This window comes from Myripristis murdjan, chromosome 12 (genome assembly GCF_902150065.1).
Source record: "Myripristis murdjan chromosome 12, fMyrMur1.1, whole genome shotgun sequence".
Lineage (NCBI taxonomy): Eukaryota > Metazoa > Chordata > Actinopteri > Holocentriformes > Holocentridae > Myripristis > Myripristis murdjan.
The window spans coordinates 15,363,305-15,389,610 of record NC_043991.1 but is presented as its reverse complement, the minus strand read 5'-3'; the positions used below and the strand labels follow the sequence as shown (position 1 = coordinate 15,389,610).

Genomic DNA, 26,306 nt, shown 5'->3' with positions numbered 1-26,306 from the left:
TCAATGTTTAAGTAAGGCAGATTTAGTCTGTAACACTCAAACCCTTTGACATTATCAAGGCTGAAAAATCTTTCAGAATTGAGCTTAACAAACTTGAAATCACGGAGGAGAAATCAAACATCTGCTACTCCACTGTGTCCCACCCTTTTTTCCCCGTCTTTAACTCATGACTATGCAGAACGGCACAATTCAAGGATATTTTGCTTTTGATACTTTGAAACAGATAGTACCTCAGTGCACACACACACACACACACACACACACACACACACTTACATTTGAGCTGGACTCTTCTATGGCAGCCATTGGCTTGTTGATGCTGTTGACAAACTTGTTGACATGTTCAAAGTGTCTGGTCATCTCTGTGGCCAGCACCATGTCAATAATGGCTTGTCGCAATGTTCGGAACTGATTTCTGTGTGAGTGAAGAAAAGATACAAGCAAGATTTCAGTTTAGTGTGAAGACAGCAGTGGTGTGTGTGTTCTGCGATGCACCGACACAAAATATGCTCAGGTTGTTTTGATTCCAGGATTCAAGGAACCTCTAGATTAGCATTGTTAATATGCTGCTATGCATCAGTATAGGAGTCAGTGCAGTTGCAGCACTTTCAAGTCATTTAGTCTCATATTCGGTGTTAAAATCCTTTTTTCTTCAAACAAGGTAAAAAATCTGCAAGTGGGATTAAATAATTTCATTTGTTTCCAATGCCAATCAACTTGTTTCCAGAATTTTCTTGAAACATGTGTCATTTTTTTTTTTTTTTATACTAGTGAGCTGATCTCTCTTATTCCTCCTTGCTTCGGCATAATTATACTTGTCCCCAGAAAAAAAAGCCCTGAAAGAAGCGAAACTGCATTGGAAACACATGGGATTATCTCATCCCACTGCCAGATGTTTTGTTCATTTGATTTAAGAAAAACAAGATTTTAACCCCGAACATGAGACTGAAAGGCCTAATAAGACAGATATGTTTTGCAGTGTATTTATAACTTTAAGTCTGTAACACCTCAAAAACAGGGTTTACAGACTGCTTCTCAAGCAAGACAACCAAAAGAGAGAAAAGCAGGATAAAACAAGCAAAGTGGTGGAAGAATTACACAATCAACTGTGGAAAAATAAATTCACCACTGAGTTCCCCTGCCTGACCTGTCAGTGTTCTTGAAGATATTGCTCTTGCTGTCTCGGACAGTGAGCTGAAAGGCGAGGGCTGCGTGGTGGCTCTCCAGCACGGCTGTGTCATTGTAGAGGATTGCCAGCTCACTGCCGGCGTTACACAAGAAGGAGTTGGTCCTGCCCGGGTGGTCCACGTCATGCACCGTGGCCGCTATCAACGCCGCCACCTCATCCAGCTGGTCGAGACTGCTCTGCATGAAACACAGCAGGCAGAGGGCATTGTCAGTACTGGACTACACAATCCACAAAAACAGCCTGTGACAAGTGAGTGAGGACATAACCGTGACACACATACGTACATATGGGTAATGGCATAATAATGTTCACCAATTTGTGTGTGACTTTGAAAATCTGTCATTTGCCTCTACATGCTTGGTCATTATATCCACACTACCAATGTGTCAAAAATCCCATTGTGTAAATATTTTGTTAAAGCACCAATAGTCATCACTACAATATCGTCTCAATATTGATTTTGTTCATATTTACCAGCCCAAGAGCAAGAATTTAAATGCTATGAATATGGAGCATGCTGCAATGCTTTATATTAAAGTCCTTGTAATAAATTAGTGGTTAATAGGTAATAAATGCTGATATAGTCACTTATAAACGTATAAACTTATTAATGTTACAAGTGTATTAATAATAGCATCATAAACACATTTATTATTAGATTAAAAGACTTTTATAAGCACTGTGGTTTTTGAAGCTCCGATATATGGAGTGAGCACTACATGTGGTCAAGGTTAAGCATAGTTAACTGTTAAGTGCATAATAAAGGATTTATCTACCTTGTTGCCTTGTTTAAAAGACTAAGCTGAAAGGAATGACCATTTTATGATAGGAGGTAAGATATTTATCGGCTGGGAGTGCGGGTAGATGCAAGAATGTGAGGATTTAAAGGAAGTTTATGAACATTCGCAGCACAACAGAAAAACATTTCCAGTTTGATCCACATCTATGCAAAGCATAGCAGTATCTCTAGTAAAATACATCTATGTGTTTGTCGGTCTATCAGCAAATCTGTGTTTCAAAGCAGGTGACTTTTTGTACAAGTGAGGGTGCATCTTTGCCGTCTTTGCAACGTGTGTGTTTGTAATGCCATAACTAACCTTGACCCTCTCTTTGCGTAAGAAGTAGGCAGTGGCGTGCAGCACGTCTGCAGCGTGGGTGGAGTTGTGGTAGGAGTTGGAGGAATGGTAGCTGGCCTCGATGAGCTGCAGCCAGGAGCGCAGCGTGGCCTCCGAACAGTTCAGGAACTCACACACACCAAAGCTGGTGAAGATCTTCAGCCCCAGGTATGTCAGAGGTCTGTGGGGATCGAACATAAGTCGAGAATTTAAATGCTAGTGGTGCTTTTTATGAACGTATTCCTAACATGAACCCAATACTTTTCCCATGTATTTTGCTTTACTCATTCTCAGTATTTTTGTTATCCTTTGTTCCTGCAGCTTCATCTTCTCAAACTCCCGTCTAACCCACCTAACTCTGCTGTGTTGGGTCACAATGTATCCTGAGTACAGCATCACAACAAGTGTAATAAATTAGTACTTCATTTTCAGAAATCATATCACAGTTGCAATCAACACAAATAAGATGTTACTTTTAGTATCACATCTCCATAAATATCAAACTGAAGTTGGCTTATTTAAAAACTGATGATCCTCGTCCTCTGACTCATTTTGATTAGCTGTCCTCTCACATTGGGCAAGCTTTGATAAAAAATGGCACAAAAGCTGTTTCTGTGGGTGGAAGTATTCTCACTCCTTTCATTTTCCAGTAAAAGAACAACAACACTGAACAATTTTTGGTCTCACTGAACATTCACAGCAGTGGGAAGTGACTTATCCTGATTTTTGAGTTGAATACCTCCTATATCAACCACATACACCAATGTTTGTTTGAATTTATTAATCAAAACGCATTAGCTTCAGTTTAAAGTACTGAAAAGTCAGAACTGACAAAAGTTTACTTGGGTCAGCTGTGTGACAAGGATTCTCTCTTGAGAATTGCATAGCGTTGGCAGAGGTATGCCCTCTCCTAAGTGCCATCTTTGTAGTTTGAGCATTGAGCTCAAATTGTCTTTCAAGAGAAAGACAATTAGGACAGCAGATGTCTGCTCCCTGTAACCAGTCTCCTCCCCCCACATCTCTCTGTTGTACCTCTTGTGCGTCGCTGCCTCCAACTCCAGGATGTTGAACTCCCAGCGCTCCTCGTCATCCAGCATCTCGGCAATAGACGGAGGGACATCATTGAGAGTCACTGGGATAGCCAGCTGGCTCTGGCTCATATCTAGCAGACAGACAGACAGATGGACACACAGACAGGCAGACACACACGTCAAGGTTATTCAAATGACCATCTAAAACAGCAAACCCAGAGGCAGTGATTTGTGGGGTTTTTACAGATAAAGAGTGGGGTGTGTGACACAGAGTCAGATTAGGAGACTTGAAGACTGTCGTCCTTGGTTGTCTACCTTCTGTCCACACCAAAAACCAGCAGGGACAAACAAAGTGTTTAAGTGTGCTTAGCTGATGAATCTGGTCCTCTGAGGCCAAAGTACAGTATAAAGGCAGGTTTAAGGAAATATGAGGAAATTTGTCAGGACAGATGGAGCAACAGCTCTGAGCAGAGCAGACATTTCCTACTTGATGAAAACTTTCACAGAAAAAGGTAGTTTCCTCAGAATGGAGAATAGATAAAATAGAACAGATAACTGGTTCAAATTAAGCCCTGCTTCCCTTGAATATGTCATTGTGATTTGAATAATTTTCACGGCATTATGCAATAAATTTCCTGGATTCTGATCAAAGGCTGTCTAACAGAGAACATTCGGTGCACATTGTAATGGGTTAATTATGACAATAACCGACTTCCACATGTTTATTCATTAGAATCACTTAAGGCAAGTTATTCTTTCGAAACATGTCTTCGGATTTGAAAATGCCACCAGTCACATTTGTCCCTGCTGTCCACTCATGAGCCTGTCCACATTTACATTACTAGTTTGATAATAAAAATGAAGGACATGATGTAAAACTCAAACTGTGGACTTTTCACGTGCTTTAAACCTGGACTGAGTGAGATGTAAATTTTGTTCTGATATAGGAACTAATTGGAGCAACTAAAACCACCCAAAAAAAAAAAAAAACACCCAAGGATGTAATTTTCTGTCTGCTACCATTTTAAGTACAAATTCATTCTGCTCAAATTTCATAAAAGAAACCTATTACGTTTCGGGTGCAATGATCTATGGGAGCATATTAACTGTACAGTAAGGAATAGAAGCTTTGATATATTACAGTAATAGATAATATGTTATAATGAGGTTATACATAATCAATGGGTTCTTTGAAACGTACTTTTGGAGAAGACATACTCGTTCCCAGAGAGTCTCCGCAACCCATCCTGGGGAATGAGAAAAAATAAATAGTTTAAATATTTAGAAGCATGAGAGAGCATTATAAAAGGTTCATTAGGTAATCAGAAGCTGCATTGACAGCAATACACTACACAGACAGTTATTTAAAAGGCTCTACAAAGCTCCATATTTCACAGAACGTTCTCTATAAAACTCAAACCATTAATATTCAAGGTTAAGGGAGCAGCAAAGCTAAAACACATTAGAAAACAAATGACCACTTTGTCTATCAAACTATTATTCATTAGATGGGTTTACATTAGAGCAAAGCAATGATTAATCACACGCTGGCAGACAGATGTTGCCACACTGAGATTAAAATCTTTAGAATAAACCAAAACCTCCATGTACAGTGAGTGACTCACTGCATAGTTGGACTTATCCAACGAATAACCCTTTGAAACCTGAGCAAATTGACTTGATTTCTTAAAAAAAAAAACACACACACACAAAAGTATCCCCAAAACTGTAGAAAAAAGAAAACAAAAAAGACAAGAAAATTACCATAAAATCATTGAAAAATATGTACAAAAAAAATAGTGTACCAAAAAAGGCTGCAACAAGAAAGAAAAAAGTAATAAAAATTACATTAAAAAGAAACACATAAAAATGACCAGAATATTATCAAAATTATTATAAAAACCACAATGGTCAAAACAATTGCAAAAAGAGCAGAAAATTATCAATACAATGAACAAAACATTACCATAAATTAAAAACAAATTTGAAAAATTAAAAAAAAAGAAAACTTACACACACACACACACACACACACACACACACACACGCACGCACACACACACATACACATGGAGAATAAAAAAATGTAAAAACCATCAACAACTACAAAAAACCCTTTCAAAATAAAAGCCAGGCCACGAGCTCCACAGGTTTCAAATAATCAAAAACTTTTTTAGCACCCAAAAAACACACATTTGATTCATTTGTGGAAGACTGGTGGCTTGAGTGAATGCTGGTTTCACTCAGATGAGGTAAGAGCATTTTCACGCGATTTTCAAAAAAACTGCTGCTCCGACACTTTTGGGAAAAAATGTTTGCAATGTAACAGCTCCTATATTTGCACTGCCTCTTACACTCATGAGCCCCCCGACGAGGTCGTTCGTATGGGGGTCGTCCTCTTTGGAGGCAAGCTGGGGGGAGTAAAGCTCAGTGGTCCTCAGGATCTCCAGCACCCGGTCCAGAGCCTCTGCCACTGTCACTGGACTGCTCTCCTGGGCTGCATTGATGATGTTTATTACCTGCAAAAATAGGGGGGAAAAAAATAAATGAATGTAACTTTTCTGTGACAAAACAGACGCCAAGTTCACGCAAACAGCACAGCGACATACAAACACACAGAAAAAGCCCTGGGCAAGACGTGCTGCAACAGAGTGCCTCTTTCTTTGTGCATCTGTCATGGAGCTGTGCATGTGATGCCAAAGAAATTCTGTCAGGGGCAAAACAGCTAAATAAAGCTGCTTCTTAAACACACAAGAACATCACAGGACTTACAGTAGGAATCAGACCCAAAAACAATGCGTCCAACTGTATGAATCCTTCATATTGTAACAGCCAGGTCATGGAGAATTCAGAAAAACGCTCCTGACTGGGAAGTACCATAATTAACTATTAATGTTGAATGGTATAGTATGTGATTTTTTTAGAAACATACATTATAAATCCTAAAGACAAACTGCTCCTTCAGTAAAGAAAAATCCATGTAGAACACAATCAAGTGACATTCAGCTTCATTTAGAGGACCATACCAATGATTTTGAATGGTTGTACTATAATGTACCCACATTTTACATTGCAACAAGCCATTCTGCAAATCATGCAGTGGGTATTAAGAACATATAATCATTCAACATAGAATCAAAATCCCTCTGTTTTCAAATAGGAATTCTTGTTTAAAATACCCATCTTATAATGTCATCACCATTCATAAACCACAGAACTGATAACTGGCTGTGTGAAGCAAATGTTTCCCCAGGGGACTATTTTCCCTGGCAGATGGAGCAATTCCAATTTCAACTCATCAAACTTTATAACAGTGATAGAGTACTGTTTGAAGTTTGAAGTTTGAAGTCTCTGGAATAGGGTTCTCAAAAGTATCAATAGATCAGTAAATATTGATCCGAAAAATTTGGAAAACGGCTTTTTCCACCCCAGATCCAGTTAAATTCAGCATGCAGTGTCAGCCAATCAGGGACCACCAGGAAAAGCCTAACATATTACACACACACTGCCATTGGGTGGAGAATACACCATTTGGCACACAGACAGAGAATGTAGGCTTTTCCATTTGTCATCACATGCTTCTGTAATAATGCATGATTTCTGTGAGAGTAACAAATGCCACACAACAATAACAAAAATGATTTTTCATTACAATATGTATTAGACCACACAATGCAGCTTAACTCCATCTGAGCATAATAGGAATAATTACAATTTTGTTTTTGGATTCCATAAAGAACTATTCCTACATTCTAAGAAACAGAATTGAGTGAGAAATTACAATTAATATAGAGTTGTCAAATTGAGGAGGGCCTCTAAAGATAATAGCTTTCCTTTAAATGTGAACAGAATAATACTTGGGTGCACTATACCTTGGTGATGGGAGCCTCTATAGTCATGGAGTGAATCCTGGCCACGGAAGAATATCTTCGGTTTTGTAAACTGGGGGCTGCAAGCCAGAAAAATTACAGTCTGATCACAAAAATATCCTTCAGATTATTGTTTTTTTCTGGGGAGTAAATGCACACCCACCTAACAAAACAGAAACTTTGTGATGGATCTCATAATTTCTACTAATCTATTTTATGAATTCCATTATAAGCATATACATATAATTTCATTTACACTAACGAAGAGGACTGTAGGGACTATAATGTTAGCTTTAATCAACGGTGGACAGATTATGGGTAAGGAAATGGACAGTGGGAGATGAGGTATTAAATGAAGTAAATAAAAATGAAGGTGAGGAGTTATGCAGAGAGACAGAGAGAAAGAGCAATTACGTTGAAAGGCAGGCAAAGCGGGACAAAAGAAGCGCTCGGCTCAGACACCTGAAAATAGCAACAGCTGTGTCAAAACGGCCTGCGCAGAGAGGCGTGCGATGTCGTCAGCGCCCGACATCTCTTTAAGATCTCTTTATAGTTCCAGTACCTACCATAGCACAGTCTGACTCATTCTCCTGCTTGCCATCTCCCATCATCTCCCCTCACTCCTCATTGCCCTCTTTGCCCATTCTCACTTCTTTAAGGTCACATCTTCATCATCTCACTCTTCAGTACTCCCTATCCTTTGCCTTCTCCCTTCTATCCGTTATTCTCTCCTTCCCCCGCTCATCTTCCCTTTAGAAAAGCAAACACTGCGGCTCCATTCATTCAAACAAACAAGCAAGCAGCAGTAATGTGTTTTAAGTGGGTTTACCGTCACTACCACGTGAGCTGAGCGACCTGGCGTCAATCGAGTCTTTCCTCCTGTCCCGGTGACGCAAAGAATGGCACTCTGTAGAAGGGGTAAATTAACAGAAATCATAAATACAGTACATGGGTTAGCCTCGTAAGGAGAAATAAAGAGAGATTTATGCTGACATATAGGCTCATTTGAAAGATAAAAGAATTAAATTTCTTACAACCATCTCACAAAAACAAAAACAAGCAAAAAATACTGATGTGGTGTGAATTACCTGACTGAGAATGTTCTCCGCTGCACCTCTCCTCCTTGTTGGATTTGTGAACCTGACAGAGAGGGAGCTGGTTAACTTGAGGTCTGGATAATGATAATGACAATAGCTGCTGTTGGCTCATATTTGCTTAAATGTGAGGACGTGAACATGCCTTTTCGTGCATATGGTGCATATGTCCATTTAAACAGATTTTTCTTCATTGGAAGTGGCTAAATCCATTTCCAGAAGGGGCTAGATTTTGGTAGCTTTAGCCAGCAAAAATGTATATCCAGGTGGGGAAAAGTTAGGTTTAGGCACCAAACCTGGAAACTGAACACGGTCTCAGTCTATGAACACTCACTCTAGTCTCACCTTAGACTTGAACCCGGATCGCCTGAGTGAAATTTGTATTGACTGACAAACCCAACACCTCACCTGCCTCCTTACACAGCCTTTATGCCAGCTCACACTACATGGTGGTACATGCACGAAATATACTTCCAAGTGAAATACATTACTTTGAAAAACATGCTGACTGTCACAAATTAAAAAAATGGACAATTCATATCCATAGACAAAAATCAATAGATTAAATTTTTGTGACTATATCACAAACTGCTGTGAGACTGGGCTGATCCAAGGGGTTATAACAGCAGATGGGGTGTGGACTTAAGGGAAAGTGTGGAGGTCCCCATCCAGAGAGGGCCTTGGGGTTGTATGACACTGGGACTGACATGGAGATACTGTAGGGAGAACCAGTAACCTCAAATCCAGTTACAGAAAATTTCTGCTGCCGGTGAGTGTCCCTGACCAAGAATACTGATGATAGTGTTCACACTGCATATGTATTTAACTTAGTAAGCACACATCCAAACATACTGTATATCCACACATACGTTTATGTACAAAAGCAGAAAAATAATAATTTTGGTGGGCACAGCAGCGTATGTTAAATGTTTGTTAAGTTAATTTGGGTTTTAAAATCCAAAGCACTTTCTCTCTCAAAATTGCTCATTTTCTCTTTTTTGCATCTCTTCTTCATCTCTGTCTCGCTCTCTCACAGGTCTCCGGTTTGTCCCATTCTGAGTAAATAGGATTAAGCCAGTATAAACACTTATAATGACATACAAGGTTGCCAGATTTAGTTGGCTGCATCTTAATGGGCTTCTTGGGCTGCAAAGCACAAACATATCTAAAAAAAAAAAAAAAAAAAAAATACATCTTTGAATTAACTTGACTAACGCTGGGAAATGGTTGAGATTATGATGGCCCTTAACTGAGGGCTAAAGACAAACAGAAATGACCCTTAAACCTGCTATATGTTTAGAATGCTTAGACAAATACTGTTAACTAAACATCACATTGAAATGGAAACCGTGGTCTACAGCCAAGCGTCTGGGTGGGAAATAAAAAGGAGTAAAGCATGGGTTTAAGTGCTTATAGGAAAAAGTCTTAAGCGTGGATATCAGATCAGTGCTGTCCTGAAGGCACCTCTCCGACCTTGGATATTCAACTGGATCATGCTGCCACTTAGAAGTTCCCCACAGCATACAGCTTTAGATTTCATCAAATTTTTACTAAATGTTTGTGCCTACCTTCCCTCAATTTCTTCTCATCATATAAAGTGCAATTGCATTTAAAATGATGTGCAACAAAGTGGTATCTAATATTCAGCAGCGAACATGGACACCATTCTGTTATGTACTGCATGATTCCGGTTGGAGGAATGATTAGATTCACTACCATGGTTTCGGGAATGGGATCATTTGTTGCCATGTCTAAGGATTCCCGATGCCAACGAGCGGGAAACAAATGCTGTTTGGCTTTGGCATGCAGACGCCAACGGCTGACTCACCTTATGTACACACGATGAAAGTGAGCAAGGGGCTAAGGCCAGTCAGTGTGCAGCTTTGCCTGGGGTATAAATAGCCCTGGCGCCTGGCTGTTAGCCTGCACAGGGTATATCAGGGGATCCTAGTGCTTAGCCATAGCTTAGCATAGCATGACGTTATTGGCCTGGAACCCAGTTGAGAGAAGCGGCACACCTGCTCCAGAATAGGCACCCCGCACAACGAAGCTACAAGCTACACGCCTTACACACTTACACACCTACATGCAATGGAGCGTATGCATTGAATGTGTTTGACACAAAACTGTAACCTACTGTTCATCTGTAATAGTAATGCAAGACTAGCTGCCAGTTCTCAGATATCTGAATTTGTTAAAAAAAAAAAAAAAAAAAATGGCAATTAACAAATTTTCATTGTGGAATTTACATTCTCGTTGCTGCTGTAGATGACAAAGATCCTGTTTTACAACTGAAAATGTGGCAACTGCAATCAGAATGTCTTCAACTTGTTAGTGTGAAGGTAATTACTAACTACCGAAGACTTCAAGCATCGCCAAATACTAGGAACCGTCTTCACAATCACCAAAAAATATTATTAAGTATAAAAGGGTAAGTTATCTATGGAAACTCACCTGTTTATTGTTGTCACTGTGCGGTCTCTTGATGGCTACAAAATGTCGAATCTTCCTGTGGACAGAAACGGGAGAATACGTGATTTGGTGATTTGCAGGCATATCTTGGAGATGTAAATGCCATGTTTAGGTTGTATAGAGATTTCTTACCCTCCCTGGCCAATGACAGGAGTGATCTTGACGTGTTGCTGTATACTATCTCCTGACTTCTTCCTGGCGTAGTAAATTCCCTGCCATTCCTTAACAGAGGACACATGCGTCAGCCAACAAAACAATGTCCCGTCAGTCAATAAATGGATGGATTGATGGATGAATGGATGGATGGATGGATGTGTGTGGGACTGACCTTTCCTTTTTTGATACACGTGTTGATGGTGTCCAGCAGGTCAGCTCTGTTCTTGTCACTCTTGGGGAGCTCAGTCAGTTCCTTCCCTATCAACTCCCCTTTGTGGTAGCCCATCATCCGCTCAAAAGCTGGGTTCACATACTGGGAAATAGACCAAGACCAGCTTTAAGCGGTAGCTCACAAAAAACGAAATATTTTGTCAATATTTACTCACCCTCATGTCAGCTGAAACAGCGGTGAAGTTCATATGTCAATATAACAGCAATTTAGCTGGGGCAATTTATAAGATGACTTCTCCAAAACAACTGGAGCGAAAGGAGACTGTTTCTTTAGATTTCCAGAAACGGTAAAAAAAAAAATACCAGGGTTATCATGTAAGATTCAACTTCCCCATCTGTCTGTCACTTTAGTGGGATGGCCAAGTGTGCTCTATCCATAACTGCAATATTTCCAACCGCATTTAAAGGTAATATCTGCTCGCTACTAAACTAACAGTTGGCCAATGCTGAACAAATTCTTGGAGATACTGAGGTAAATATTGCAGTTTTGGACCTACAGTGCAGTGGTTTAGACTAAGAGTACTTGGATTACAATGTTTTGGAATATTATTGTTGTCATTTTCCCCTTTTTGGAACTCTAGAGAAACAGTATCCATTCACTCCAGTTGTTTTGGAAAAGTCAGCTACAAAGTTTACTCACTGTGGTTTATTCACATAAATACTATTCCACTGTTTCAACTGACCTGAGGATGAGTATATAGATCCATATACTCATCCTCAAATTGAGGATTATCCGATCATTATCATTATCTATAATGATAATGAGCGGATAATCCTCAATTTTTGGTTTCTGTAGAAGTAGCTCTTTATGTGTGTATGGATGAGAAAGAGACTGAAAGAAAGAGAAAGAGAGTGAAAGAGAGAATATATGTTCGAGTGAATGTGTACATTTTATATTTATGTGTATACTTGTGTGTGGGTGAGTGTGTGTTCTCCCCACCTGTATAACATGGTCCTCACTGGTGATCTCCACAGCCTCCTGACAGTGCTCCAGAGCAGTAAAGACAGAATTGCATGCCCTGTGAATAAACGAAGCCACAGCTATTAGTCACGAGTATACAGGATTCACAGAGGAATACCAGTATTACCACAATGTAACTGCATAATAGATGATGTATGCGTATTGCGTGCCTGTGCATGTATGTGTGAGACTATGACAACATGTTAAGCGTGTGGTTGAGGATGTTTTTCCCCCCACTGTACCTGAGTTTGAACTGGCAGCGCACCTCTCCGTGTTCAATCTGTATGAGCTCATTATAGCAGGCTGACACACTGCTGTTCTCCACAAACCTCTGGAGGACAAACAAGGTGCAGTGGTGTTGGGAGGAGGGGGAGGAGGAGGAGGAGGAGGAGGGGAGAGGGAAACTGAATGAGTTGGGATGTACTCAGAAGCAACATGTTTTGCAACCTCCTATGTCATTTTCACACCGATGACACCAGTAACTGCCTCTCCAAACTTGAAAAAATGCTGTATTCTGCTTTTGGGTGTCTGAAAGCTTATAGCATCATAAACAAGAATAGCAAGAATAACAAGAATAAATTCATGCTTACTTATGGTATTACCAGAGCTAAGATTAATAGGCTCTCAACTAATGTTGTCTTGCATACTTCTTCTTATTATTCTGTACATTTCTTAGTTCATCTGTAACTTTAAAATGGTTCAATTGACATATACCATTCATATATCAAAACATGCAGAATTAATTCTGCATGTAATTTCTGCACATATAATTATATGTAGATTTCTGTAAATCCATATTTACATAAATCATTAACAACTGCATAAATTGATATATTTATGAAGTTATTGCAGATTTAAAGGATTTTTAAAGACATTTATGTTAGCTATTTTTATATGAAGATATTCCATGTATCAAACTATGTGGAATACACTGACTGTACACAGTAGAAATCCCATTCAAATTTCTAAATGCTCACTATGACATGTGTGTACTCTTATAATGATGACATGTAGGATTTCTGAGTTATGAAATACATGGAAGTCAATGAAGCCCCATCCACTCCCACTGTATCTGTAAGTTAAATTAGGAACAGGAAGTGCTATTTCTCCAGTGTACGTACTCTGCTGAATCCAGCACACAGGAGAGGGAGAACAGATGGCTCCTCCTGATCAGGGGGTCTATACAATGCAAGTCATATAGACAAAGACACGTTACCTTGTGCAAACACAAGACTTTTCATATACATTCTTAGTATGAAAGTGGTCCACAGTTATTGTATTTCAATGCAAAGCCTAATTATACACAAAATGTAATCCAGAGGCAAATATGATCTAAAACTTTTACACAAGAAGTTGACAAATGAATTCCTAGAAGTAAAATCACACCTACTTTTGTGGCACAATGGCTAGAATAACTGTGTTTTCAGAGGGCTTTGTGGCTCGGATCAACCTGTGAGGGAAAATGAACACAGAGGATCAAAGTCAGCAGAGGTGTATGTGTTACTGAGAGCATTTTGAGAGCAATATGCAGGGTTTCCCATTAATGTATTAAACTGTGGCAGGCCGCAGTTTTACATTGCCCTGCCCTATCATGTGGTCGCTGACACAAACATGCATATGCCACATGCATTATAGTGTGTGTGTGCTGACACCCTCCACCCTTCACCTCTTCACTGCCACAGTTAGATTGTCATTGTGTGGGAAAAACTGATATATATTCATTGCATCTACAGTTTGAGCCCATGAGAAATGGCTTAGCATCAGGTACAGGATAAACATGTGGGCAGATTTGGGGTGATGTCATTGCCACAAGAGAGGGAGAACATTTCTCTACTTTACACAGACCCACCATGCACAGCGTCTGCTTCAGAGGCTGGCCACAAAGCCACACTGCTGGCAGGTCATGAGGGAAACTGGTTTGGGAGTGGGAGGGAGAAAAAGACAGTGATGGTGGATGAGATGACAGAGGGAATAGGAGAGACAACGGGGGATGTGGATGGACGGAAGAAGGAAAGAAAGAGAGAAAATAGTGACAAGGAGAGGAGTGAAGGAGCTATGGCGTGACAAGGAGCAGTTGCTGTACTGCCTGTGGTAACCAGGAGACAGAAGAGACAAATGGATCGGCCCCTTTACTTGTAGAAAATCATGGTTTGGCTTATAGTATATCCATGAGCTTTGGATAGACTAGCACTGTATCTTATGGTATTGCAAGTGCAGCCAAACAATCATCACACATTTGTGGCGGTGAGAAAATTAAACATAAAGATAGTATTCAGCGCTGAGGAATATGGACTATTTCAGTGCTGGCGCAACTACAGCTTAGGCTACCCACGCACTGCAAGAAATAAAAAACTAACAGAGCACGAAATAAGGAGAATGTTTCACACTAATCCAAAGGCCTTTATTTTAAAAGTGCACATGCATGGCAATGAGACGAGCCACCCATTACACACCTTTATCGATCGGATCCCTGTTACAGGCCCTAAATGTGGCTCTTTTGTTACTAGGCTAATAGATGAAAAGCAGATGCATATCCAGGAATTATTAGGCTAAATTATTTTGCAGTAAATGCAGATCACCATTTTATAATTTAAATGTCATCACAAGACATTCCTGATAATGCTCACGTGCTTGGCATGAAAGTAATTTTGTTTTCATTTCAGTGAGTGTGCGTTTGTGCATGCTTGTGTCTGTGCAAACAAGACAATACAGCGGGTCATACAGGTAATGTAGGCTGGTGGAGGTAAGTTGCACGTCACTACACTAAACATCCTCTTGCCTTCAATCTGTGCACATATGTCCATGTTTGAGTTGAAAAATCATACATGCTTGAAATACATTTGGAATCAGCTGGATCAAACAGGGAGTTTTACAAAAGGTAAAAAAGTATCTGCACCAGCAGACAGTCCCAGCTGCCCCAAATTTGTCAACTCAGCCCAAATGTGGAAAACCAGTGAACATTAATTAGCAGAGGCTTTTTGAGCAGCACAGAATAGAGAGTGGGCAAGACAGTTTCTGCTGATAAACTTTTCCTCCTCTCCAGGCCAACCCACTATTCAGTTTATGGGTCACCCAACAAACTCACATCACACAACACAGGCTCACTCAAGTGCAACTGTGGTTCAACAATTTCTAGTATCCCGCATTCATTACTTTTCCTGCTACAGCCACACACACAGAAAACAATGGCTGTTTGTGTTGCTGCTTGATTCATACTAACAAGCTCAGCTAACTCCAGGTGTGTGGCCCCAGGTTGGAGATGCCTGTAGTGCTTCCGGTAGGCACCAGATGGAGCCAACAAGCGGGAGCAGAGCAACCCTCCACCACAAAGCGCCTTAACAACTCAGTACAGCTGTTTTTAGTATCCAGATATGTTTTCACCTCAAATGAAGGATTATATGATTCACTGTGGGCTTCCATGTCATAGAAAACAGCACTGAGGGGAAGGGGGTGAGGTATGTCAGAAATTTCAACCAGGGGCGGAGCAGACATGGAGAAATCGGGGCGGCAAGTCAATCCTCACTTCTGGAGCCTGTGTCCTCTGTCCGCGACACTTTATTTCACCCACAGAGTCCAGTTACTAAAATAGTTGACCCATTGTCACAAGTCAAAGAGTCCTGCCTTATCCCTTCTGAGTGTATTTTTCTTTCCTGTTTAAATGATTGTGAAAGAGTTGAGTTTGCGCTCAGACACCTTTAACAAGAATTTGACCCCTAAAAACCCGAGAATAACATGAAAAAAGCATGTGAAAAAGGTGAGGAGCAAATTAGTTTCTTGCTAACAAGAAAATGACCAGAAAATAACCAAAAAACATTACAGAAAATTAGTTAAACCTTTGATAAAGCAAATAAATAAATAACTAAATAACTAGAAAACTATTATATATATTGTATATAAATGTAAAGTATTTTTAAAATTTAACTGCAGGAAAGTCAAAGTAAATCCTTTCAGTATTTCAAAAGGCCACATGCAGGTTTCTGGGTTACAAAGGGTTAACATATTCACACAATAAAAGTGACACAAATCCATCACTTTTGAAATGATGATGATGAGTGCAACTAATTGATGGAGACGCAGACGGAGAAAATAAATGACAGACACACCAACAAACAGAAACACACTGAGGCCACACCAGACCGGGTGAGACTCACCGGCAGACAGCCTCAGGCTCAAAGTAGCGTGAGTGGCGTCCATCAATGACCACAATCTCATGGTGCTTGTCCAGGAAACACTCAACGGCGGACTCAGGTGTCCGAGCAATGTTACATCTGAAGCCGGCGCGGTCGCAGGCCCACCAGAAGGCGTCGCTCTGGCTGTCCTCCTTAGCGAACACCAACAGGACCTGATGGGGCAGGAGGGGTCGGACGCTCAGGTGAGACAGCTCGGTTACTTCTGTGATTACTATAATACCTAAGCTAGTGAGTCTACCTTACCTTTCTACACACAATGAACATATGCACACACACACACACACACACACACACACACACACACACACACACACACACACACACACAGTAGCTCAGATTTCATTCACCATTACTTGACACCCTCCAGAGAAGCAGAGAAACACCAGACACTGCTGAGATCAGGTCCACTGGACTGAAATTAAAGGACCATAGTGGTGATTTTTCATATTTAGTGTAATATCTGCACAATGTATAAACTTAATGTTCCCGCTAACCTTTTCCCAAAGCCAGCGGTCGTATTTTAGAAATCCAATATCATTTTTCTTTCCTTTTGTTCAGCCGTTGGTTCTCATTCATTCCACTACGATATGAAAATGAATTTTCGGAGACTTCAAGCTTTCTTCACGTCAATATTCCATCACCGTAATAAAATCGCCCACATTTGCTGAGTGACACTATCTCTCCACTGGGTAACAGACCCTGCGGAAACATTTGCTTTACACAACCAATTGCCACTTCTGTTGTTTATGAATCTTGATGAATTTGGTTAGCCGCAGAAGCAGAATGTTATAAGGTGGGTGTTTCCAGAAATTCAAATTTGAAAATGGAGGGATTTTGATTATATGTCGTGAAATCCTCAGTACCCCCATAAGATTTGCAAAATGGTTTGTTGCAATGTAAATGTTTGGTAAACTAAATTGATGTACTGGACATTCATAACCTATTCTGCCTCTGATTGGCCTAACCTTAACCCTAACCCAACCGTGAATTCAGCCAACCTAACCAACAAAGGCAATGATTATTAAGCAATCAGAGGTGGTATGCACGTTCAACATGTCAGTTTACTCTCTCTTGGTCTTTTAATGGTCTGAATAATGTTTCCACTGCTGAACCTCTTCATTCCAAACCTATAGGAAGCAGAATTTGGTGTTGAGCTAGAGCTAGAACTCACCAACAAAACATGATGTTGTGATAACAGTCATCAGGAATTCAATAGGAACTGATATCGAGTCAAAAGAGGTTTGTGAGGTGCTATTTAGCTTCATTTTGTATGATTGATTACTGGATTCCCGTTCCAGATCCAGCCTACTGAAAACAAGCTGACTCTGACTGGACAGTAAGCAGACATTGCACCGTAATGCACTGAACTGAGGCAAATCATGCTCTAAACCAACGCTATGTGAAGCATAGAGGGAGATACATATTTTTATGTGCTCTACTCTGTTTTCCAGCCATTTGAATTTTCATTACAGACGGCACCAACATTCACAAGAAGCCGACTTGTAAATTGAATATAATCCCAAGAGAGGAGTTGAGGATGTCACGAGGTGAGCTTTTGAAATGAGGAAAAGATAATAAAGTCTGCACACTGTGTGGATTCCTTGAAATGAAACAGGCTATAATTAGCTTTACGTTGGGCTATTGAAATAACAGCTTCTTTACAGCAGCAGCACTAGCAGGGGTTTGGATGAATGGCAATGAGAACAAGGCATTTGTTGATCTGGATAACATGCAACAAACAGAAAAACTACTAAAGAGGGAAGGGAATAAAGAGGGTCAATTTTTGAGAACATTAAAAAAATTGAGAGTGAAATAATTGTTGAAATACACCCTGACTGATCTCACCACCCTCTGAATAATTCCTTCTTTCCACAGCGAGCATTGAATTATTGCTTTATGTGAGCTGCGGAAACTGAGCAGCAGATAATCACAAATGAAAGCTGTATTTCACACCAACAGATGTGAAGCCTGCAGAGTGTGGACACATGTTTTTGATCCCACACTGTGCTTTGACCAGGAACACACTAACCACCTTTGGTAAAGTGGTGAGGAAATGAGACACACATACAGGCAGACATGCATGCATGCTCACACGCATGTGTATGTGCGTGCAAACATTCACACACACACACACACGCACGCACGTATGCACCCGTGCACGCACACACTCAAACACACACACACTCAAACACACACACACACGCAGCTGGGCTGTGGCCAGAACCAACAGTACTCAGCTCTGCCTCACAGCATCATCACCTCCTGACTCCCTGTAAGCACAACAAAGGATAGAGTGACAGAGGGAGTACATGGAGGTGCAACAGAGAGAGAGGGAGAGAGAGAGAGAGAGAGAGAGAGAGAGAGAGAGAGAAGAGGCTCAAAAGAGAAGAGAGAGACTGCTTAAGTCATTGAAGTACATCACTCTAAACACTTCCTACAGGTTCTTCAATTTGAGTTTGACAAGGAGAGTAGATCAGTGTGTGATATCTACCGAAGAAGTCCTTCACTCGGACAGAACAGAGTCACTGACATGTGAAAAGACAGGAGACAAAAGGAAAATGGAAGAAGAAGAAGAAGAAGAAGAAGAAGAAGAAGAAGAAGAAGAAGAAGAAGAAGAAGAAGAAGAAGAAGAAGAAGAAAAAGAGAAGAGGAGGAGGAAGAAGAAGAAGAAGTAGAAGGGAGCGAGGGAGAAAATGAGGTGGTATTGGTGAGTGCCTGTGAAAGGTCCACAGCCTTTGATCCTGTGCTAGCTTGTGTAACCATGGCGCTGGTTTGTGTAACCATGGTGCTAGCGTGTGAAATTCCACACAAACAGAGTCCAGCCGACCCTGGGACAACGTCGTCCCCACAGATCTCTGACCTGCCGCCCCAACACGGCATCAGTGACAAGTGTGGTGGTGTGCGTGTGTGTATGGATTGGGGGGGGACCATTGTTCATTTTTACATGCATGTAGAAAACACACTGGGTGCACAACCGCACATTATACACCTCTCTCACGGATGCACATGCAAACAAACACATGCATACATATATACATGCTGCACACATACATATTCTCGCTGATGCTTGAATGTTAATTACTGTAAGTGGATGTATGTTTATGCAATTAAGTGATGCCAGTAAAAGCATGTTTATACTGTACAGCCAAGTGTTTCCACACAGTCATGTAATGGCTTAATGGACACGCCTGTATGAAAAGGTCCTACAGCTAGTGTTCAGCTGGCACCGAGGCTTATCCTTGACTTGCTGTGGTGAGCTGACTCACATATTCAAAGTTCAGAGGTTAATCCACCATGTTTGCACACCCAGGCCAGACGCCATCTAAAGTTAGGAGATTCCAAAACACAGAGATGTGTCAGTGGGCTAACTGGCTTGGGGCGCTGTCTGCGGGGGAGTGTATCAGCCTTTGGAGTTATCTGAATAATGGCCCATTTCTTTGCCACGATTTTGTGCTACGATACAAAACGTTTGGGTAGTTTGCATAAAAGCCTGCAAAATGAACCCATATGCCACAGTTGATTGTGTCAGTTGTGATGCATATAGCATGTAGATTATGAGGCCCTGTACGTCATAATAAAGCTCTGATCACTGATTTTGATATTGCACATAATAAAAGCTTCACACTGCCACCTCAGGAGCAAAACATTTTTAAGATATTTGTGGAATCTGTGCAGAGAACATATCAAGGTCTTTATTCTTTTCTTTTTTTCTTATTTACTGTTCAAGAAGTAGAATTACTGAATTAAGGCATTTGTATCACCAGTGTCCACTTACTGTCAATAAATGTGGGTGAATTTGACTTTTTTTTTTAATAACAGTGCATTTTTACAGAAAGTCAGTCGTTTACATAAAGCAGCTGCTTTACCTTTACTGAGAGGCTTATCTAAAGCTGAAACTCTCCAGGGCTTTGAGGGAATAGTAAACGTCAAGGAAAACTTGCAACATATAACTCTCTCCTGCAGAGCATTTTATCTCTCTCTTTTCATCTCTCCATTCCTGTGGAGGGAGGGAAGGCAGGAGAAGGGGGAATTAGGTCATGGATCCAGCAGAAGGCTGGAGCATAAGAGTGCAGTGTGCTGCTTTGGGAGAGCAGTTCTGAGATTTTATGGGGCATGTGTTTAGGTCTTAGAAGGCTTTTTAATAAAGCCTCCGGTCCCTCCACCTGCCTACATGCTGCCAGAGATTCCTGATGTGATGTTATTTGGCCTGATAAATGTGGCTGGAAGAGGAGGGCTAAGGGATAGAGCAGGATACTATAGCTCTACGTGAATATGAGTGGCATGCCAGGCCTCTCACATCACTGCACCGGAGTAAGAGGTGAGCTGAACTCAGAAACCTCTGGAGACAAGTCAGAGCAACACAGCTCTAAGAGAATCAAATTAAAACAAAGCAAAAAGAAAGCACCTAATAAACTAGCTGATTCTCAGGGCAGGAGTTGCCAAAAGAGAGGAATGCTCTGGGGTACCTGAATCCCGACTAGCACAGTAACCTGTGCTAACACTTACTTTTCTCTGCTGCACAAGGGCATATCTGACTAACCCTGACCTAATCCCTACAGAAAGGATAAGCACAGACAATCCCTGCCCAAAGGATTGTCTGTTCCTCACAGACACTCTGAGTACAGAGTCACAGACAAGAAACATCTACAAGGATAGATTTAGGTGAACATTTATCCTATACACAAAAACAGTGTCATCTCAAACAAATCATTCAGATGCTATCAGTGATAACATGAAAAAAGCATCTCTGAGAAAGGATGATTGAGATGTAGTATTGAGATGTAGTTATAGAGGAAGAAACACTCCCTCCTCCTGGGAGGGCCATCCTGTCCTGTGATCACCAGGCAATTAAATTAATAGACACCTTCAGTTTAATTTGATCTGAACTGAGTTAATTTCTCATCACTTGCGGCAGGATCATTTAATCAGCTCAAGCTTGCACCATTTCTTAATTTCTGAGAGTAGCCATGAAGAGGCTATTTATAATAGATAATAAAGAATAGAATAAATTGGGAGTAAGCTTTATTCAAATGTCTCTGGGCCTTTTGACTTGTTATAATTACAAGCTACAATGTATGGTCGATGTTGTATTGGTTAATTCCTGGCCAGCATTGGATGGACAGCAACTTGCCAGCATGTGGCAAGAGTTCAATGTCAAGCCAACTGAGTCCAAAATTTTCCTACTATGTAACAGCTCCTATTTAAACAGTGCTGGAAACTATTTTGAACTGATAAGAAGGATATCTAGATCCTGATTTCACAAGTCAGCCCAAATAACAGACACAGATGCCGTCTCAGCTTTCATTTTGAAGCAATATTTTGACAGGTTCTCAGCTTCGTTCTCTAGGTCAGTAGATCAGCATCTATTCAACGTCAAATAGTTTCTGTGTCAGGAATATACATACATATAAATATCATATATAAGCATATACATATATATATTTATCTGGACAGATCACCCTCACCACTAAATTATCTGAGAGACTCTATCAGTCATTGTGCAGTTGACAAAAAAAGAGACATACCCCTGTTTTCTGATTGGCTGGCTGCATTTGGAATGCATTTGCAGGACAAAAAGTTACACAAGGCTTACAACTACCCCAAAGTGCTGCCAGTGTTAAAATGCACTGCCATGTTGGCATTCTGCTTCATTCCAGACCATTTCCTGAGCTGACTTTTATCAGTTCTCTGCCATTCAAAATGATATCAGTGCACAGCAACCACATGAACAATAGAAATGCGACAACGTGACCCAAACAGTAGAGAAATGTGATGAGGAAGCATCACTCTGCACACCACAAAGTGTGTCTTACCTGAATGGGTTCTTGGGTCAGTCGCATAGGTCCTATACATTCTTCTGTAGCTGAAACCTGCCAAAAATAGAACGGCAAATGATGAGAATGACTGAGTTACTGGCACAAATGGTAGTGCAAGAGAGCACACATGCAAAGCGAAAGAGTTGTGAGCCTATTTACCATTTTACTGTTGTTTTGGAGAAGCATATTGGCACATGGTCTTGCCTTCCACAGCTTATCTTTCTCTGTAACTCTTCTTTCACCACCTTCACTTGCCTTCCTTGCACTCCCCTCCTGATTTATTTTAACAATCCGTACACAAGTAAGGCATGTGTTTCCTTCTGAGAGTCGGATGCCGGGAGTGATAACTGTACAGCTGGAATCTTTACTACGGTAAACGCTTCATAATCTCCTACCGTCCCTCATACATATGCACGGGCAGAGACATGTGCCAACCGTGTGCACACAAACACTTGACACACACATAAACACTCACTCACTCACTCACTCGCACTGCATTAGTGACCCAACATGGAGCCGTCCACTGCAAACCTCTTTAGAAGGTATTAGCAGCGACCCGCAGATTGAACACACAGGTTTGCTTACATAATCCTAGCACAGAAACATCTCGTGTGTGTGTGTGTGTGTGTGTGTGTGTCTGTGTGTGCATGTGTGCATGTGTGTGTGTGTGTTTGCGCGGCCCGTCTGGGCAGCATCTACAGGCTTCTTAACTACGTGCGTCACTCTGTTGTGAATAAGCCACTCAAGTAGATGCATGCTTTAAACACACTCACACAAACATACACACACACACACACACCACTTCAAACACACACTCATACCCAGCAGTATACAGTATCATAGAAAAACACAGCGGACGCCTCAGTAAGCTGTCTGTGTTGTACCCAAGAATTTTCCCATCAGGTGTTGAGGTTATTTTTGAGCATATTTTGTGAGTAAGTCATTTCTCTCCAGAGAGCCACAGCAAAAAGGCTTTTGTGTTGCACTTTGTGGTTTGTGCTGTCATCGTATGCATAAACACACACACACACACACACACACACACACACAGAGACAATGTGATACAGTATGTGAGAACATGTATGACCGATGCAGTGACTCCACTACGAATCATCATGTGTGTCAGCAGTAATTAGGCTTAGAGGTGGATGTACTTAAACCTGCATCCAGTCTCAGCTGTACCACTAACAGAATGTCACCATGGCCTTTAATGTTTACAGCATTTACCATGACAACAATGACATATGAACGAACAACATACGAATAAAGTAATAGTTTAAATGCTGTAAACAATAATGAAGCAATCTTATACAATAATCGACTTAATTCTGCAATAGTCCAAAATAATATAGTGAAATTATTCCTACTGCAAAGCTCAACATTGCAGACAAGCTCCATCCCCTATATTATAATATCAGGCTTCTCAACTGGAATTGATGTTGAAGGGAAAAAAAATGCTCAAAAAATAAAAACAGCTCCCACTCACTGAGTTATTTTACATAACACTTTTTTTTTTTTTTTTTTTTTTTACGGTTTGATATTCAGTTCCAGATTTACTTATTAATTACTTTGAGTTTAATGTTTAGTGATCCAGATTTATTTATAAATTTATTTAGGGATTTATTACTTTGACTTAGATGTTCTGTTCAGCAGTTGTCAGGTGTCTAATAAAGCCAAAGACAGTGTCAATTCTATTTATTTATTTATTTGTTGCTTGAGGTGGTCCGCGGGGGTGAGGGAGGTGTATTGGGTGAGTAATCAGCTATCGGCTTTTTCCTGCCCCTAACTACTGTTATTGTATGGCCCTTTAAAAATCCACTATCGGTTGACCTTTACTTAAGATCACAAAATGTCTCCAAATCCGCATCAAATTTTATTTTATTTTTAAACACATAAGGTTGACAGAGTTTTGGAGATTGGATAACATGTAAACAATGGCATCACAATTAAAAAGACAGTGGGTTCATGTTAGTTGTAGTCAAGTTTAAAAAATAGTAGAAATATTGTCCCCCTGCTTTTTTTTTTTTTTTTTTTTACCCATATATGCCTTTATACTGGATATATCAAGGTTTTGTTTTCCAAGGCTATTTCTCTTCCCAAACTATAATCACGGGGCTATTTCAAGTCTTTCTTTGATACACTAATAAATGGAGATGGAATGTACTCAGTTTTATTGCCTGTTCTGAACATACGCCACGTGTAATTCATAAAAGGTAGGACAATAGAACAAATTAAAGACTGTTAAACCGGTGGGGTTTCTATAAGCTTGGTGTAATAAAACAAATGGGCAGCATTTCTACTGAAACACCCATGCATGGATATGCTGAATTAAAGTTGAAATGAGTTTAAACAATCTCTACAGAGGGATGTGCATAAAGTTATGTGCATATATCTGTTCATTTTCCATTTTGTATGTTCTCTCATTACAGAATATTAGAAAAATATTCCAAAAAGTTCATAGTGAATATGCAAGGCAGTCGTCCAAAGCAAGTAACACAGGAAAACAGGTCCATTTAGCAGAGGATGAGAAGTTTATACATGTTTTCTGTAGGCACTAAGCTGTGTTCTAGAAATGTGCTGTTAGTGCACAATTGCAAAGTACTGTATATCCATAGGATGATCTGAATCCTCAGTGACTCAGTCCTAATCTGGTTGCACAACTTGGCCAAACACTTGGGGGCTGTCTGCAGTATGGCTGCCTCGAATGATGAGAGAGTTCGACCTCCTAATGTACCCCACAATACATAGCATCTAATTACTCCTCTTTTGCTCATTTGCGAACATTGTTATGTTCATAAACTGAACGTTTGGGCTCATGGTGGTGGTAGGGTCCAGTTACAGAATCGGACATGACGCTCCTGGCTGGAAAAGTCTCTCACATGTCAGAAGAAGCCGCTGGCGAGACAGAGCTTAAATGCTATAAGCCCTCAAAACCAGTGGTGTAGCCATCATTTCAAAAGTGTGGGAGGTGGAATGTTAAGGAGTCAATAAGCCAACGGGTTCGTGTTAGTTTTATAGTGTTTATACAAAAATAAGGGTAAAAAAAATCATGAAACTCAAATTTGTGGGTTTAAGTTTTATTTATTTATTCATTTATTTTCATTTTTGTGGTAATTTTGTAGTAACTTTATGGTAACTGTCTTGTATTCTAGTTATGCTAGTTATTTCTATTTCTATGAATGACGAATGATTTTTTTTAACAGTTATGAGCTGATTTTCAGGCTATTTATTTACTAATTTGCTCGTTTGAATGTTTTTTTTTTTTTTTTTAATCTTTTTGTGGCAAACTAAGTGAATTTCTCTTTCACAAACAAGCAAAAAAAGAGAGATAGGGATGAGGCAGGACAACTGACCTGTGACAGTGGGTTAACTATTTGGTCTAATAACGGGATGAACTCTGACAGTTTGTAGGTGGTGGAGGCCAGAGGGGACAGGCTCCAGAGTTGAGGGGGTCATGCCCAGAACTCTGGTGGGATTCATAACAGTGCATTTTTTCCCCATCTAGCTTCCGTCTTGCCAGAGGCTTCCTCTCTGAGTGTGCGGCTGAGAGGTGTTGGATAACGGAGCTAGAGGTCACCGGGTCGACAAAATCAATAGGGCTCTTTCTCTAGGAGTCATCAATGCACACTGCAAGCCTGAAAAGACTGAAATGAAAAGGTATTCAAATTGATGCGCTACAGAATTTGCGACATCAGGAGAGACAAGTAGAGTAGCAAAGAAATCTATAATATCCCCAACCAGTCATTTGGGGGATATAACTTTGACTTTATTGTCACAACTGGTATACTGCATGGCTATCCACCAATGTCCACTATATGATAGATACTTTATAATATATCAGTACCACCATTACACTGCAAAATACATCACACAGTGACAATCTGATGGAAATGTGTTCTAATAATGGTACTGACAGCCCATGATCTTGCTCAGGTCACCTGCCTCTTTTTTGACTGACCTTTACTCATTTCATTGTCTTTCTTCCCCTTTTCTTTGTGCCCTCACTAATGAACCTCTTGCTTTCCTTCTACTCGTTGCTATGTCAGCTGCAAAGTTGAATATATTGATTCCCTATTCACTGACTTGTGCAAACACATAATGTGTTGACACACAGACACTCTCTCTCTCATCTGAACACACATATTGAAATGTTTCCATTAAGAGCATAGGGCAACAAATAAG

The 26,306-nt window shown here is 40.4% G+C and overlaps 1 protein-coding gene across 1 annotated transcript in view; it reads right to left on the bottom strand.

Annotated features, from left to right (window-relative positions):
- pde8b (phosphodiesterase 8B) overlaps positions 1–22,712 on the bottom strand; it is a 30,668-nt gene extending 7,956 nt beyond the window's left edge. The window contains exons 1-19 of the mRNA XM_030064598.1: positions 22,284–22,712; positions 22,122–22,178; positions 16,270–16,460; positions 13,509–13,568; positions 13,240–13,297; positions 12,361–12,449; positions 12,098–12,176; positions 11,099–11,239; positions 10,903–10,991; positions 10,753–10,807; positions 8,293–8,344; positions 8,034–8,111; positions 7,208–7,284; positions 5,690–5,854; positions 4,537–4,582; positions 3,337–3,466; positions 2,287–2,485; positions 1,148–1,365; positions 277–415 (exon numbers count right to left, since the gene is read on the bottom strand). Coding sequence (XP_029920458.1) covers positions 277–415; positions 1,148–1,365; positions 2,287–2,485; positions 3,337–3,466; positions 4,537–4,582; positions 5,690–5,854; positions 7,208–7,284; positions 8,034–8,111; positions 8,293–8,344; positions 10,753–10,807; positions 10,903–10,991; positions 11,099–11,239; positions 12,098–12,176; positions 12,361–12,449; positions 13,240–13,297; positions 13,509–13,568; positions 16,270–16,460; positions 22,122–22,178; positions 22,284–22,310 — 1,950 coding nt within the window. The 5' untranslated portion in view covers positions 22,311–22,712. The remainder of the gene's footprint in view (positions 1–276; positions 416–1,147; positions 1,366–2,286; positions 2,486–3,336; positions 3,467–4,536; positions 4,583–5,689; positions 5,855–7,207; positions 7,285–8,033; positions 8,112–8,292; positions 8,345–10,752; positions 10,808–10,902; positions 10,992–11,098; positions 11,240–12,097; positions 12,177–12,360; positions 12,450–13,239; positions 13,298–13,508; positions 13,569–16,269; positions 16,461–22,121; positions 22,179–22,283) is intronic.
- Positions 22,713–26,306: the final 3,594 nt, after the last annotated feature.